This window comes from Phascolarctos cinereus, unplaced genomic scaffold, assembly GCF_003287225.1.
Source record: "Phascolarctos cinereus isolate Bilbo 61053 unplaced genomic scaffold, phaCin_HiC Scaffold_726;HRSCAF=1367, whole genome shotgun sequence".
In the NCBI taxonomy this organism is placed as follows: Eukaryota; Metazoa; Chordata; class Mammalia; order Diprotodontia; family Phascolarctidae; genus Phascolarctos; species Phascolarctos cinereus.
This window is the reverse complement of record NW_027556098.1, coordinates 132043966-132062127: the sequence shown is the minus strand read 5'-3', so window position 1 is coordinate 132062127 and position 18162 is coordinate 132043966. Positions and strand designations below refer to the sequence as shown.

Sequence of the window (18162 nt, the reverse complement as noted above, 5' to 3'; positions counted from 1 at the left end):
GCAAGATGGCAATCACAGGAAAGAATCTCGGGCAAAGAGATTTCACTGCTTTCTAAAAGTGTTTGCAAAAGCTGTGATAGGAGAGATATCCAGAATAATGAAGATAGGAAATTTGCATCACTTGCATCTTATCTCAAAAACTAGCATTTTGTCCTTTTATGAACTCAGTTGCCTTAAACCTACACTGTACTCTCTCTGAGGAGACAGATAGTTGGGTTGGGGAAGACATATTTTTACTATCTAGACCATTCTCCCTGAGTTCTGAGGGAAAATCTGCATTGAGGCCAAAAACATACTTTCCCTTTAACTTACTCAGTTCAACTCTACCCTTCCTGACTCATAATCCTGACACAAAGCAAGGAAACAAAACATTAGAGCCAACATAAAGAATAACATGTGTAATAACAAGTGGTCAGCTTCTTTTCCAGGCAGGACTAGTTCTAATAAAAAGAAAAATGCAAAGGGAAGGGAAGGAATGTAAAAGGTAATAAACGTTCCCAGATGTACAAACCCAAAGAACCTCTTAGTTTGGTAATTTCTTTAGTTAGGATGATTTATGCAAAGCACCATATAGAAAGGTAATTGATCAAAAGCACTATCAAGAAGCTGGTATCAACAGTATTAGAGATATGAGAATGAGATTTTAGAAACTGTCCAAATGTACTGCATTTGTTTCATATTAAGGTAAAGTCACTAGCAACTCAAACATGAGCAACTTAGCTACACTTGGCAGACAGAAAAATGCACTGACCTGGGAATTAGGAAATTTGGGCTCTTATCCCTGTTCAGCCACCAGCTAATTATTATCTTGGACAAGTCACTTTCTTTACCTTTCTGGGCCTGTGCATTCCTGCGTGTAAACTGATGGTGGCAGGCTACATTCTTAAACAATCCCTCTAAAATTTGGTGACCATGAATGCAAGTAGTTACACAAAGATAAGGAAAAACATGCTTGTGAAGTTTCTGACGAACTCGATGAAAGGCACAGCTTTAGAGAAGCTCACCCAAAGACCTGGCTCTTCTAAAGGCCAAAGTCCCTCAGGCTAAAACATAATAATGCCTTCATGCTCTATCATAGAGTTGCCATTCCAAGCCCAAAGGGAGTCAGGGAAATTACATGCTGAAATTACATATCCTTTGGTCCTCTGAGTTATAAAATACCCTGGATAATGGGATAAGAGTACAGTGTGTATTTACAGATATTTTAGTCCTACGATGCAGACAACGAGGCAGTGACACAGTGCTTTCACTGAGTTTCATATTAACAACCAATCCACTGCAACATTCAAAGCTGCTTTATTGCAAATACATCCCTTTAATTCACAGTACTTTAGAGGATTCACATAAACTACATTGTCTAAATTGTTATAATTTTAACATTCTTATTACATACAATTCAAAGTCTTAACAGCAATGATTTTAAAGCATCAATCGATTACACAATCAAATCTTATATGACTTTTTCCCCCAACTATCAAATATTAAGTGAGATGGCACTCATGTACATTTCCTGTCAGCTGAAGCAGATATCTTCAGTTTAAAAAAAAAAAAGGCCTACAGGAACTGCCAAGAATCCAAGGGTTCATTATAGAGTTGGTTTGGCTTTCAATTTGACATGGAGTGTTAAATTTCATAAGACATAGAACTAGTTAATTAGGAGGAAAAAATGATATATAATCTGTCACCCAAAACACAAAACAAAATTCATGACAAAGAATGGACTTTATGGGAATTATCATCACTATACCATGACAAGGGAAAATCTCAAACTCTAAAACTAGTTTAAAATAAATCATACATCACAGAAAATAAGGAAAAGTCATATAAATTAGGAAATAATATAGGACTAACTACAGATTTGTCTTATGCATGGCAGGCATTCCATAAATATTTCTTTAACGAATTAAGGAATGATCAAATCGCTGTACGGTGTTAGCTGCCTGATGTGTCTTAGGTTTACCTTTTAGATTTCGGTTCTTTTATTCTTTTATATAATTTCATTAACTGGGTTCCAAAGAAGCTTATCCACAAATTGTAAACTCTGAATGGTAATTAATGAGAACAAATGTGCCAGTCTACTTGGTCAAATAGAGTAGCTATCCTTCCACCGATTATTATATATATGTTAAATTACTTTACATTCCTCTAACATAACTCTAGTTAGTCATGACAGTGCAATCATCAACTTCTTACATCTTTCAGAGAAAGATAACAGCATCATTTGCAAAGTGCTACCTAAGACAATCTTGAGTTACTTTAACATTACAAACATGGCTCTCATCCTATTTCCCTGACATCTTAAATACAGTTTAGTAGATTTTAAGTAAATTTCAATTAAAAGTTTAGGAAGCAGCAAAAATACCTGAACTACAGACAATATAAGAAACAAAAAAACATGCAATCTACACATGCGGCAATCCTACCATTAAAAATTCTGGAATGACTGTTCACAATGATGTACATTCTTTCCCTGAGCCCTTGTTTCCCTCCTATTGCTTTCTCATCTTCAAATAAGCGTAGATTTGGAGAATAAAACATTGTGGATTTTCAAGTAAAGGAAAGCAGATTTTATCAAATGGTCCATGAAAAAAGATTATATTATCCATGAGGATGAGACAAACTCTCGTAAGAGTTGTATCACAAAAATTAAAATGGGATTGAAGAGTACACACCTTGTCAAAGTATGTTAAAAGTTGTTGGCAAAAATAAAAGTTTTAGCTGAAAGTCACATGAAATAAGACTAAATCAGCTATATGTTTACTGATCTAATTAGATCTATAACAAGATACAGATTTAGTTGCACGCATTCAAGCAAACCGCTTTACTAATTTCTATAATCATTTTCTGTCATTAATTCTTCCCATTAGCCTCCCTCATCCTTCCACCTTATCTCAACTCTGCAAAATGATCAAGAACTCAACATTTATGCTAATAACCCTGAGTTTGATTTTAATTCTTCTTCCTTCCTTTGACTGACTCCAAATGCCTTCAGTCTGTTCCACCCCTAGAACAATATTCTGTAGCTGGCCAACCAGATAAAACCAAAAGCACTACTAGTATACTGGTAACGTATACTTTTTTCAAAACAAGGTGAAAAGAGAGGGGATGGCTCAGATACACAATATAAAAGTGCACTCAATGGAGATCTGAACTTTGAATATGTTTTCACCACATTAAATAAAAGTTAAGAAAGTAAAAGCCATGTCTGTCACCTTTTAAATGCATGGGTAGTACCACCTTTCAAAAAAAAAAAACCCATTCACCTCAGCTTCTGAACTGCTTTTAAAACTCTCCATGGTTGAGAACTATGTCAAAGAACTGCAGATTTCCAGCCCATTGACAAGAATCTGTCCTGACTGGTAGCTCTTTACAAGAAACTTACTAGTTCCAATATCTAGGATTCAATAAATCCATTCACAACAGAGAAAACATGCCCGCCAGGAGAGCACCACTGGATAATGACAGAGCCAACTACAGAGGTATATGGAGTGTCACCACTACCTTGGGGACTATTCTTTGGAGTGTGTAGTGCAAAAAGTCTATATTGCTTTATCATGCATAGTTTACCATCCTGCCACGCCAACAGCAACACCCAGACTACTCCATGGTTAATTCTTAAGTTAAAAGTTAACAGTTGGATTAATTGAGTTTTTCCCTGCCAGAAATAATCACCTATTCAGGGGTCATTCTAATATGGATGAAAAAACTATCTCTTATGCTCTGCATTTAACACTGCAGTGATAATGTTCTTCAAAATGAATGAGCTCATATAAGTCCTTCTTATACAACTAAGTTCCATAAAAGAGTTTGAAATGATCAAGTATCCTTTTAATTCATATTTCAACTGAACTGCACACTTACAATCCTGCCTTGTGAAATTTATACTGACTAATTATAATTAAGATGTCACTATTTTAAAAGTACTATTGTAACTGTCATTAAAAATCTTTACAGTGAAACAGGAATACCTTGCAAATATATTATCGCACACAGAAAATAAATAAAGGTTTTGGAAGCTACAAATACAAAGATGTAGAGAAACTAGAAGACCCAGAACAAAGATCCCAAAGCCATGCCAGTGGCTGCTCCAGCCAGCATGCCCAGAGCCAGGTCTCCATCATTGTCCCGGTAACGTCCCTGATGATGACATGGTTGGCAGGCTGCTGTCCATAAGGTCCTAGAAAAGATGCACAACAGAACGTCACATACACTGTCAAACACAGCTGCTATGCTGGTTAGTTTGGCTTAACTATTTTCCTTTGTTGAAGGTAACAAGTTCAATGTGTACACGTTTTGGGGGAGGAGATACAGAAATGACTAATGTAAAATAACAAAAAGAATCAGCAAAACCTAACTGTTAAAGAAAAAGATCACAAAACAAGAGAGGATAAGGACATTTTATATCTAATCCTTACCAAAATATTTTTTTCCTTATGACATACCAGGACATCACATTTCCTTTTAAACCAACAAAATAAAGCTGACTTCCCTTCAAACAGATACAACAGTTATTTTCCATTAGTATGTCTAACCTATGGCCTATATTCTTATAATCTAAACTATACAAGGAAAGCTGTAACTTTCCAGTATGGATTAAAGTGCTGATGGCTCTTCTTTGGTGTTCCACAACCTCTCTACTACTATCTGCAAAAGGCCTGATTCATGGTTTCAAAAAAATGCTAGGAAAACTTATATAAACTGATGCAAAGTGAAGTGAGCAGATCCAGGAAAAAAAAAATACAGTAACAGCAATACTATAAAGATAATCAACTGTGAAAAAATTAAGAACTCTGATCAACACAATGGCAAATCACAATTCCACAGGACTCATGATGAAATATTCTATCCACCTCCAGACAGAGAGCTGACAGACTGACTCATCAGAGGGCACATCGGAGCATATTTTTTTCTTTTCTTTTGGAAGGGAGGGGGAACATGGCAAATGCAGGAATTTTTTTTCCTTGATTATACCTATTTGTAATGGGTTTTGTTTTTCTTGCCTTCTCAACTGTTCAAGTAGAGAAAGGAGGGAGGAGCAGAATTCAGAACTGAAAATAAAACAAAACTGAATTTAGAAAAGGCCTGATAACATTTTTAGTTCCAATACTTGACCTCCTCCACTTTCAAATTCATGCTAATTGAAAGCCAAATTCATCAACTCAAGACAAATAAAATCTTTACTATTACCAACCACCCAATCAAAAATAATAAATTGCAAAGGCTCTGAGATTCAGAACTGGAAGAAACTCAAAGATCATCTAGTCTACCCCCTCATTTTTACTGCAAACTGAGTAATTACTAATTATTACTCAATTAACCAAAAGGCTGAGTTGCCCAAGATCACACTGGCAGTAATTAGATTAGAATCCAGAACTTGATTCCCAAATCCAGTGTTCCTTCCACTGTATTCCTCCATTTTCTCTAACGTGCCTTAATGTATCTGCAACACTTGAGCCTCTATTTTCTACCACAGTTGGCTAAGTACAGATCCATCAGGATAACAAATAGAGTAATAAATGAGAAATGAGCAGAGTGGCAGAGAATCCAGGGATTCCACAGAAATTCCAAAGATGAAAGAGTGGTTAGAAAGTTAATTAGCTCACTGGCAGTATAACAGAAGGAGAGAGGAGGGCAAACTCATTAAACTTTCAACCATTATTACCTAAGAATCATTCTTTAACAGAGCAGTTATGAACTTTAAAACAGACACTTTCAATCATGCAAATTAGATTTTAAATTAAAACTAAATCTCTTCCTATAACTTGCTTTTGTTTTTAACTACATAGAATTCATTTACTATGCATCTTAGAGCAAAAAGTACATATTTTTCCTAAAAATCTTTTAAACAACCAAATATACAATCTATACTATCACTCTTCATACTATTAAATTATTATTGAAACAAAAGGTAAAAGGATGGTAGCAGGAATGAAAAATCATCATCATGAACAGATCTTTGCCTACAGTCTCTCTCCTATCTAATTCATTCTACACACCACTGATTAATCTTCATTTTTCAAAAACCTTCAATGGCTTCTCATAACTAAAAGATAAAAAAAAACCATGGCTATCCATGCTCTGGCCTTGAATTCTCTTTCTAAACTCAGACTAATGAGTCTACTCACCACCCCTACAAAATGTTATTAACATTCTCACCTCCATATTTTTGCTCAAGCCTGGAGGGACTGCCTTTCCCACTGCTACCTACCCAAATCTTATTGATTGTTCAGCTCACAAGCCACCATCTTTATGAAGTCTTCCTTGACCATTTCAGCCAGTAGCAATCTCTTCTTCTGAAATCTTGCTGCACTTGTTAGTATTATACATTTAGCACTTGCTCATATACTACCTTCTAAGATCTTTCGTATAACTACCTTATGCTGCTACTAAATGCTTGTATTTATATACAATGTTGAGTGTAATGGAGGTAGGGTATTGGGAATTAAGTGACATGGATTCTGGTGCCAGGTCTAGTATAATGGAGGTAGGGTATTGGGAATTAAGTGACATGGATTCTGGTGCCAGGTCTAATACTGTCTTACAGGACCTTGGCTGACTTGAAAGTGACTTGAAAACACTGGACTAAGTTCATAACTTCAGTTATCCTTGACTCTTCCCACTCGCTTATCTCTATATCCAATCAGTTGCCAAGTCTCATTAATTCTATTTCCACAATATCTTTTACCTCTATATTCTAGATCAGGAATTGGCAAACTACAGCCCAAGGGCCAAATCTGGACTACCACCTATCTTTGTATGGCCTGCAGGCTGAGTGGTCTTTATATTTTTAAAAGATTAAAAAAAAATTAAAATAATATTCTGTGACATGTGAAGATGAGTTATACAATTAAAATTTCTTTTTTTTCTCTTTTTGGCAAGGCAATTGGGGTTAAGTGACTTGCCCAGGGTCACACAGCTAGTAAGTGTCAAATGTCTGGTCTGAGATCGGATTTGAACTCAGGACCTCCTGACTCCAAGGCCAGTGCTCTATCTACTTCGCCACCTAGCTGCCCCATACAATTAAAATTTCAATGTCCATGAATAAAGTTGTATTGAAACACAGCCATGCTCAGATTTATGTATTGTTTATATACGCTTTCCCATAGCTGCAGAGTTGACTAGCTGTGACAGAGACCATATGTGACACTATCATAGCTTAATACTGCTGTTCAGTGCACTACAAATCACAGTGACACAATTGTAACTTGCCAGCATTTTGGGTGCCATGTATATTGCTGTAGTGAAACTTTTTTTTTTAATCAGTGCATATCTGTTGCGTTAAAATGAGAAAATAAGAGAAAAATGGTCTTTGGTTGTTTTTATTTTTTTTTTTATTCTAGGGGTTCAGGGCATTATTCTCAGACTCTGAATGGCTTTGAAAATTAGCTTCTATTAAAGATTTGTTCATGTTTCTTAATGAATTCAACATAAAATTACAAGGCAAAACAGCACTTATGTGCAAGATTTATGCTATGGTAAAGTCAAATCCATAACAACCAACATTGTTTGAATCACAAGTAATATCAAGATGCTTTATATATTTCCTGAGCTATCAAAAGTTAAAACAAGAAGTGAGATCTCCATTACCACACAAATTTGTAACAGATAGACATATTTTCTAAACTCAAACTACAGTTCCAGAAACATTTTTTGGACCTTGATGCAAGTGCAAAAGAAACTTTCATATTTCAAAATTCATCTCACTGTGCAAATGCACTTCTATAAGTGCCTTCCAAGTGATGAATATATTCAATTAAAATTACATGCTCATGGCCTAATATCAGTATTTGGCAGTATTACTTGTGTAAAAAGATATTTTCAAAAATGAAATACACAAAATCTCATTACTGATCTGCATTAACAAGAACATCTGCAATCAATTTCAATAAAGAACACTCATTTTGAAGCAAATTCAGCAGTTATTTCCATCCCCATCCCCAAAAGAATTCCATTCTTCTAATGGGTAGACCTATACTACAAAAAAATTGTATTTAATTATTTCTATTATATTTTTAAATTCATCAGTAAAATATTTCCAGAAATGTCTTCTCTCTTGTTATATCAATATCAACATAACAGCTTCGATTTTGCCTTTCAGCCCAAAGCCTAAAATACTACTCTCCAGCCCTTTAGTTTGTCAAGCCCTTTAGTTTGTCAACCCCTACTCTAGACTACTATAATAATCTTTTTCTTTCTTAAATTTTATTATTAATTTATTTTTAGTCGTCAACACTCACTTCCACAAGATTTTGAGGTCCAAATTTTTTCCCCATCTTTCCCCTCCTCCCACCCCAAGATGGCAGTGCATTCTGAATACCCCTTCCCCCAATCCGCCCTCCCTTCTATCACCTCCCCCCTTATTCCCTTCCCCTTCTATTTTTCTGCAGGGCAAGACAGATTTCCATACCCCACTGCCTGTATCTTATTTCCCAGATGCATGTAAAAATTATTTTGAATATTCATTTTTAAAACTTTGAGTTCCAAATTTTCTCCCCTTCCTCCCTCCCTCCCCACTCACCCTCAATGAGAAGGCAAGCAATTCGATATAGGGTTATACGTGTGTAGTAATGCAAAACACTTCCATAAGTCATGTTGTGAAAGACTAACCATATTTACCTCTATCCTATCCCACCTCAACAGTTTATTCTGTTCTCTGCTTTAACCATGTCCTTCCTCAAAAGTGTTTTCTTCTGATTACCCCCTCCCCAACTCTGCCCTCCCTTCTTTCATACCCCCTCTCGTACTCTGTTTCCCCTTACTTTCCTGCAGGGTAAGATAGATTTCCATACCCAACTGAATGTATATGTTATTCCTTCCCAGCTAGGTGGCATAGTGGATAGAGCACCAGCCCTGAAGTCAGGAGGACCTGAGTTGAAATCCGGTCTCAGACACATAACACTTACTAGCTGTGTGACCCTGGGCAAGTCACTTAACCCCATTGCCTAACCAAAAAAACAAAACAAAACAAAAAGATTCCTCATTCCCTCTCACCTCCTCCCTTTTCCCCTCCACTGTAAAAGCTTTTTCTTGCCTCTTTTATATGAGATAACTTACCCAATTCTACCTCTCCCTTTCTCCTCCCAGTACATTCCTCTCTCTTATCCCTTAATATATTACTTTTCAGATATCATCCCTTCATATTCAACTCATCTTGTGCCCTCAGTCTATATATATTCCCTCCAACTACACTAATAACAAGAAAGGTCTTATGAATTACAAATATCACCTTTCCATGTAGGAATGTAAATAGTTCAACTTTAATACATCTCTTATGATTTCTCTTTCCTCTTTACTTTTCACGCTTCTCTTTAGTCTTGTATTTGAAAGCCAAATTTTCTATTTAGATCTGATCTTTTCATCAGGAATGCTTGAAAGTCCTCTATTTCACTGAATGTCCATATTTTTCCACTGAAGAATTATACTCAGTTTTGCTGGGTAAGCGATTCTTACTTTTAATCCTAGCTGCTTTGACCTCTGGATTATCATATTTCCTTAATGCAGAAGCTAGTAAATCTTGTGTTATCCTAACTGTGTCCACCATACTCATATTGTTTCTTTCTGACTGCTTGCAATATTTTCTCCTTGACCTGGGAACTCTGGAATTCGGCTATATTTCCCAGGAGTTTTTCTTTTGGGATCTCTTTCAGGTGGTGATTGATGGATTCTTTCAATTTCTATTTTACCCTCTAGTTCTAGAATACCAGAGCAGCTTTCTTTCCTAATTTCTTTTTAAAAAAAATTTAGTTTTCAATATTCACTTCAACATTCACTTCCATGAGATTTTGAATTCCAAATTTTCTCCCCATCTCTCCCCTCCCCCCCACTCCAAGACGGCACGCAATCTGAGATAGGCTCTACATATACATTCATATTGAACCTATTTTGTAAAGAAGAATTAGAAGCACTGTGAGAAACCATGAGAAAGAAGAAACAAAGAGAGAGACAGAGAGAGAGATCACATACTTTCATCTGCCTTCAGATTCCACAGTTCTTTTTCTGGATGTGGACAGAATTTTCCATCACGAGTCCTCTGGAGTTGTCTTACATCCTTGCGTTTGCTGAGAGGAGGTGAGTCTGTCAAAGTTAGTCATCACACATTGTGGCTCTTACTGTGTACAATGTTCTCCTAGGTCTGCCCATTTCACTCAGCATCGGTCCATACAAGTCTTTCCAGGTTTTTCTGAAATCCACTGGCTCATCATTTCTTATGGCACAATAGTATTCCATTACATCCATTTGCCACAACTTGTTCAGCCATTCCCCAACTGACAGGTAAACTATTCTTTGTCCTCTCAGTTTGCTTATAGTATAAGCCTTTATAACTAAATCACATACCCATTTCAATTTTATTTTGGTATATGGTGTAAGATGTTGTTCTATGCCTAGTTTCTGCCATACTATTTTCCAGTTTCCCCAGCAGTTTTTGTCAAATATTGAGCTACTATTCCTTGACAACTTCTTGAAAGATGATGTCTAGGCTCTTTTTTTTGATCAGGTAGTCCAATAATTTTTAAATTACATCTCCTGGATCTATTTTCCAGGTCAGTTGTTTTTCCAGTAAATATTTCACACTGTCTTCTTTTTTTATTCTTTTGGTTTTGTTTTATTGTTTCTTGATTTCTCATAAAATCATTAACTCCCATTTCCTCCATTCTAATTTTTAAGGAATTATTTTCTTTTAGACCACTTTTTCCATTTGGCCAATTCTGCTTTTTAAGGCACTCTTTTCACTGGCTTTTTGGACCTCTTTTGCCGTTTGGGTTAGTCTATTTTTTAAGGTGGTATTTTCTTCAGCATTTTGGGGGGTTTGCTTTAGCAAGCTGTTCATTTGTTTTTCATGATTTTGTTACATCATTCCCATTTGTCTTCCCAATTTTTCCTCTACTCTTACTTGCTCTTCAAAATCCTTTTTGAGCTCTTCCATGGCCTGAGATCAATTCTTATTTTTTTTGGAGGCTTTGGATGGACTTTTAGTTGTATGTTTTGATCTTCTTTGTCAAAGTAAGATTCTATAATCCGAGTAATGTTCTGCTGCTTGCTCATTTTCCCCACCAATTACTTGACTTTTAAACTCTTTGTTAAGGTAGGATTCTACTTCCAGCATAGAGGTTCAGGAGTTTTGTGCAACTGTTTTCAGAGATACTTCCAGGGACCTGTAAATTTTCAGTTGTTCCAAGGTGGTGTGATCAAAGGAGAAGTGTTTTCTCCTCTCCTGGCCTGGGCTCTGGTCTATGAGTGACCACAAGCACTCTCTTCTGCCTTGAAACTCTCTACCACTGCCACAAGCTCTGTCACGCAATGTTCCTCCTAGCCCTAGGACTACCACCCAGGACTACAATCCAACCCAAATCCCACCTCCAGCACCAGCAAAGAGATCCCTGCAATTTCCCTCTGATTAGCTGCTCTATCCCCCCACCGTCTGTGGGCCAAGAGCTCTGGAGACAGCCACCGCTGCCACCTCCACCACCACTCCACGGCTGAGGCTGGACCACACTCCTCTCTCACCCAGGTCCAACAGACCTTTCCTACTGACCTTCTAAGTTGTCTTTGGCATTTCTGGGTTGAAAAGTCTGGAAACTGCCACTGCTGCCAGTGATTCAGTCCCCTGAGGCCTGCTCTGGGCTAGCACGTTTTGCACTGGACTGCACTCCTCTCTCAGACTGGTGCAACAGACCTTTCTTGTAGACTTTCCAGGTTTGTCTTGGGCTGGAAATTTGTTTCACTCTGTCTTTTGTGGGTTTTGCTGCTCTAGAATTTGTGTAGAGCCATTTTTACAGGTACTTGGAGAGGTTTGGTGGAGAGCTCAAGCGAGTCCCTGCTTTTATTCCACCACCATCTTGGCTCTGCCCCTCTATTGTAATAATTTCTTACATGGTCTTCCTGCTTCCAGGCTTTCCCTTCTTCAATCCATTCTTCACATGGCTGCCAAAACAATCTCAACTCCAACCTTGCATTTAAGGCCTTCTAAAATTGGGCCCCAACCTACTTTTATTCACTTATTTCACATTATTCTCCTAGATGCATTTAACATTCCAGCAAAATGACCTACTAGGTACTGCCTGATTTCAATATTCCATCTCCCACCACCATGTCTTCCCACAGGCTGCCTTCATGCATGCTACGCACTAGATCCTCAGTTCCACCTTTTAGAATTCTTAGTTTCTGACAAAGGGGTTTGCGGGGATTAAAGGGGAAGGGAGATATTATATATACTGTTAAACTTAACTGAGCTATTTGGTGAGTTTTGCTCAACTGTCTCCTCTTTCTCTCTTTTTAATTTTGTATTACAAGGGCTGGTAGTTCTCTGAGGAGGAAGGAGAGAAGATAAATCTTTGGGAATGAAAATGATACAATGCAAAAGTTAACAATTTTTTTTCTTTAAAAAGAATTCTTAAGTTTCCCTTCAAGGGTCAATTATGATGCTAACTCCTATGCAAAGTCTTCCCTGATCCTCCAATTTGTTGCTGTTCTCTTCCTCCTCAAATAAGCTTGTATTTATCTGAGTACTGTGTATTCCAATAGAAAGTAAGCCCCTTGAGGGCAGAAATAATTTCATTTTTGTCTTCACCCCATGCCTAGTACAATGTCTGGCACATAACAGGAACTTAAACATCTTTGTTGAATTAAAGCAGCTCTCAGTTTCTCTCATATACAAAAGTTCTGAAGAAGCTAGACTAGATGATTTTCAAGTTGTCTCCTCAATTAGGTTATAAACTTACTTAAAGGCACTATGTATTACACTTTTATATTCCCCATAGTTCCTAGCTATACGCACACAGTAGGAATTTAATAAAGAACTGTATAATGGAAATGAATTAATTAGAGAAAATGCTCCTACTGCCACAGGAAAGATGAAAACAAATGGTGAATCTGTAGACAGCAGGCATACATTCAATCTCATTTGCAAGATAAATGGTATATTCTGAACAAAAGGACAGTTTGCTAATAATGTAGTAACACTCTGGCTTGGAGATAGCCCTACATCATGAGCTGCCTTTGCATTAGGACCTACTGAGCCAGTAGCTAATTCCTTCCCTGTTCCCTCACTTCAAGCTGGCCAAGTAATTCCATTTACCTACACTTACCCTTACAATAGGAACATTTTGGAACTGGATAGTACCCTAATGAGAATCATTTTTTTAAAAAGGCCCCCCAATAAAGAGAATGCATGTTTCCTTGTTCATCTAAAAACCTTTAGCTCTTTCAGTTATCTTGTTCCCTACCTATGACATGAACTTTTTTTGGGTTAGGCAATGGAGTTAAGTGACTTGTCCAGGGTCACACAGCTAGTAAGAGTTGTCTGAGGCAGGATTTGAACTCAGGTCCTCCTGAATCCAGGGCCAGTGCTCTCTCCACTGCACCACCTAGCCGCCACGACCTAGAACTTTGGATCATGCCTTCCATGTTCTCCAAAATTTGTGTTCTCAGGTTTTTGTCTGCCTTATGTCTTGCCCAATGCTTCACCTGAACCCTTGCTATCCATACATGATCTGATCAGCCTTCCTACCTAGTTCTGATATTTGACACTCAGCCACAACCCTATTCTAGACTCCTCTCTTATTTCAAGACCTCTGACTCTACCTTCAACACCGGCTTCCAGTACTTACCCCAAATCCAACTCACCCCCATGCCAAACTTCTATTCTGGATGCAACCTTACTTACCAACTCTTTTAGTTCCAACACTTATCCTGGACCTGTGACCTGCTGCAACTTACTGGAGATCTAGCATTCGTTTTTCATTTTACAGGGGGTGGGGTGAAAGAGAATGCTATATCAAAATCAAAGATTAATTTAAGTCCTTTGAAGATCTCTATTACGGTGGCCAACAAAAAATGTTCAGAGGGACAACAAAAAAGGAATTCAAAAGATAATTAGGGAAAAAATAAAAACAACCTATTTTAAAGATTTCCTTTCCTTTAATATAGATCTTTTAATTTATTTTACATCTTAAATATTAATGTACTTCATTAATTATGATTTCTCCCCTTGCGACCCAAATTATATAGACTTAGAGGAGACTTTTTGTTTTATAATCTTTACATCTATTCTACCATTTCAAAACAATTAGAAAACATGAAGCACTTATGTAGATGTTTGATTTGAAGATCATACTTTGGATAAAAAACAAAAAACAAAAAAATATTCCAAAATTAGGAAAAATAAACAAAGAGTAATATACACACTAATTAAAGAAACAATAACATTGCCATTAGTTACCTGGATATGGATACTGGTATGGTATCGCGTAAGCCTGCCCGTTAGCAGCATAAATAACTTGAGTCCCTGGAGGGTATGCACCATTATATTGACTGTAGCTAAATACCTGTTTCAATGGAACATTAGGCATATGTTAAAATTTATAATATGTTTTCTGAAACTCAAGAAAACGTATTAAAATTTCCTCTCCTAGGTTGTACTTACCAAAATTTTAACAGTTAATATAAATGTAAACAAATGAAATGGCATATAGGCATTATCCTTACTAAAGAAAAAACTTTATTAAAAAACTAAACAAAATGGTTAAGTTGAATGGTGAGTATATGTATCACAAAGAAACTCTTTTTCTTACAAAATCACTCATGGTATTTTGCCATGCATAAATCAAAGATTAAAAACATAATTCCAAACTAAATTTTTTACCCTAAAATTTGAAAGGCAGCATCATATAAAGGAAAGAACATTGGAACTGGTATACAGAACTCAGGTTCTAGTGCTGGCCCTACTAACTAGCTACATGACCTTGAACAACTCATTTGTTATATATATCCTGGCCTTAGTTTCTTCATCTATAAAGGGAGTGGTTTGGAATGGATGATTTCTTAAGTCACTTCTAATTCTTAAATCAGCCAATAAACATTTATTAAGCACCTATTATGCCCCAAGAACTACGTTAGATTTATCAGCAATTGAGCACCTAGACTTGAGGCCTAGCCATAAACCTAGCTGAATAACCACATGTCCAAGTTACCACCTCTCTAAGTCTCCATTTCTTCATCTATAAAACTGAGTTACTATCATTTGCAACATTTACCTCACAAGGTTAGTGTGACATAAGTGCTTTGCAAACTACAATGCACTATATTAGCAACTATTATTCTCAGTATATTATCTTTGCTTAACTGTTACTAAATCAGTTTCTCATGAACCAACAGCAATGCCAAGAGGACAATAACTATCTATGTCTAAATTGACAAAGCAGCAGACTGGCCTCCTGCCTAAAAAGGCTGTAGCTGCTGAAAACAGCAGTACACGAGCTGTGACATATGTAAGAACTATAGGTTAAAATCATTTTTAAGCCTATCTACACACCACACTGACTTATAACTCAATATATATTTATACGCAGACATAGACGATACTGAAGTTACTTGAATTTATAAGGTGCCCAGACCTTTTAAAATGTCTCCTTAAAAACTCCAATTTGTGGAGCAGCTAGGTGGTGCAGTGGATCGAGCACTGACTCTGAAGTCAGGAGGACCTGAGTTCAAATCCAGCCTCAGACCAAACACTTGATACTTACTAGCTGTGTGACCCCAGGCAAGTTACTTAACCCCAACTGCCTAAAAATTTTTTTTTATTTTTTTTAAATTCCAATTTGTACACAAGATTGATTTCATACATCCCCCTTCATGCACTCTATGTTCTAGCCCATCTAGCCAACTTGATATTGGCCATATGTAATTTTCCATCTCCACTGTCTTTAGACAGACTGTCCTACAAACCTGTTATGTCCTTTCTGCTAATCTACACCTCTTGGAATCCTTGGCTATCTTCAAGGCTCAGCTCAAGTGCTAGCTTCTCCCAAATCCATTCATGATTCCTCTGGTTATTAGTGCTCCCTCAAATTATTTTTTTTATTTTGTATATATTTTTGTATTTATTTAGCACAGTGCCTGGCACTTAGTCGGCAAAAATAAATGCTTACTGGATTAAACTATACTATCAGCTTTATGATGGCAGTCAGTGTGTTACATTGCCCTTCACAGAATACCACGCAAAACTTTAGAAAATCCATGATTTTATCCACCTGAGTGATCCTTCTATTGACAAATATTGTAACAACTCCATACTTCAATAAACAGTTTCAAGAGTAAGTGTGGTCAAAAGGAAAGAAAAAAAAAAGCAACCAGCTAGGCAGCCTTCCAGTGCACAAAGCAGGCGCTTTTATGTTCACTGAATATGAATGATTCAGTTATTCAAGTGGGAAAGTCTTGGAATGTAATCCCAAGTTCTCTGATGGTGCATTCAAGGTGAAAAAAGGACTGAAACAAGACACTAAAATCCTTCACCATTAGGATTCTACTTATTCCCTCATACTTCCTTCCATACCTCAGGAGATGGTGTGGCATAAGCTGTGTAAGGAGGAGGAGATGAAGCAACAGCAGTCTCATCATACATGACTTCTGAGCCAACATAAGCCTACATAAGAGGAAAGAAAGGAAGAAAAAAGATCATTTCGAGAGTAAGAAAAACTGGTCCAAAGTATACTGCACACATACTTTATAATCATAGACATATAAAATGAAAATCACAAGCTCACTCATAAATGGGAAATGTAAACATGCTCAATGAAATATGCAGAAGGGAAAAACAAAAAGTATCAAACCTGTGGTATGAAAGACACTGACTAGTAATGTCTGTAAGTCTTTACGGTTATCATTTACAATAGCATAATGTTCATGTGAATAAAGACTAAGGCCAAACACCTTCAAAAAAAACTACCAAAAAATGAAAAGTTTGTAAAGCTATTTAAAGCCTTTTATGAAGTCATACTAATACATTTTTTGCTGTTAAAACAAACGTAAGAAGTCATTTGCCAGTGAAAAAAGCTGGAATCTGAAAGAGAAAAGCTTAACACTCCTTAGCACTCTATTCCTGAAACTTTAAAGGGATACAGACACTGTAGTTTGTTGTAGCAACATATTTCTTTAAGTATAACTGTGTTTAACTGCTCCCTAGCCTAAAAAAAAAATACACGCACTTCTCCCTTTCTTAATTATATATATGCATGTGTATATGTGCATGTACACATGTATATATGTATGTGTACATACATATATACATATGTATATGTGCGTGTACACATGTATGTATGTGTGTGCATCCATATATGCATGTGTGTGCATGTACACATGTATATATGTATGTGTACATACATATATACATACACACACAAATACAAACTACATAAAGATGAACCACAGTAGACTCCTGGCACTCAGTATAGAAAAAAAAACAATGCTGGGGGCAGCTAGTGGATAGAGCACCGGCCCTGAAGTCAGGAGGACCTGAGTTCAAATCCGGCCTCAGACTCGCACTAGCTGTGTGACCTTGGGCAAGTCACTTAACCCTGATTGCCTCACTAAAAAAAAAAAAACAACACTAATCCAATCCAAAATTGGGTTTAACATCAAAAAGGCATGAGCTATACTGCTTGCAAGCTTACAAAAGTCAGATAAAAATTTTTTTTAATTTTCTTTACTTCAGTTTTCACAATGTTCATTGCCATGTGTGTATTTAATCTGTCTTTTCTTTTCCTTTCACAGACAGAATCTCATATTTTGTTTTACCTGACAAACCAAAAGCTTAACACGCTAAATGACTTAATTTTTAGGCAGTGACACTCAAGAATAATGATACCATTTGTTAAAGATAAATACAAAGGAGGGATTTTGCTATACTAATACTGACCTCTATAAAATTGGAAACATCTTATCAATTATATACTTCAAAGTCAAAGAATACCTAATCCATTTCAGAATTTCAAGATGTACACATGGAAACCTGAATATATGTTGCCTTACTGGCACTTTTTGTATTTCAAACCAAAACACAGTGTAATCCAATGGGCTACTTACTACACCTTATAATATCTTATAACCAAGAGCATGCCTATCAGAGGGTGGTAAGCTGGACCAAGCTGCCTGCTTAGCCAGTTTAGTTAGCAGCACCAAGGGTCTCCCCGCAACGTAATCTACTTCCAGTGTTTCCATCTGCCTATCCATGCAACCAAGTGAGGTAATATGAGAGATACAATGTAAGTACCCCATACTACCATTTCCATTTCCCTTGTCCCAACTTCCCCACCTCAGTCCAGTAAGGCCATGTAATCGGCCTTGTATAAATAATGACAGTGTTTGTCTGACCCTAAAAAGGTTGAC

General features: G+C 36.8%; 1 protein-coding gene across 1 annotated transcript in view; it reads right to left on the bottom strand.

Moving 5' to 3' along the window:
- Window positions 1–1280: 1280 nt before the first annotated feature.
- PLEKHB2 (pleckstrin homology domain containing B2) overlaps window positions 1281–18162 on the bottom strand; it is a 48947-nt gene continuing 32065 nt past the window's right edge. The window contains 4 exon segments of the mRNA XM_020967155.2: window positions 1281–4136; window positions 4139–4177; window positions 14219–14324; window positions 16331–16420. Coding sequence (XP_020822814.1) covers window positions 4042–4136; window positions 4139–4177; window positions 14219–14324; window positions 16331–16420 — 330 coding nt within the window. The 3' untranslated portion in view covers window positions 1281–4041.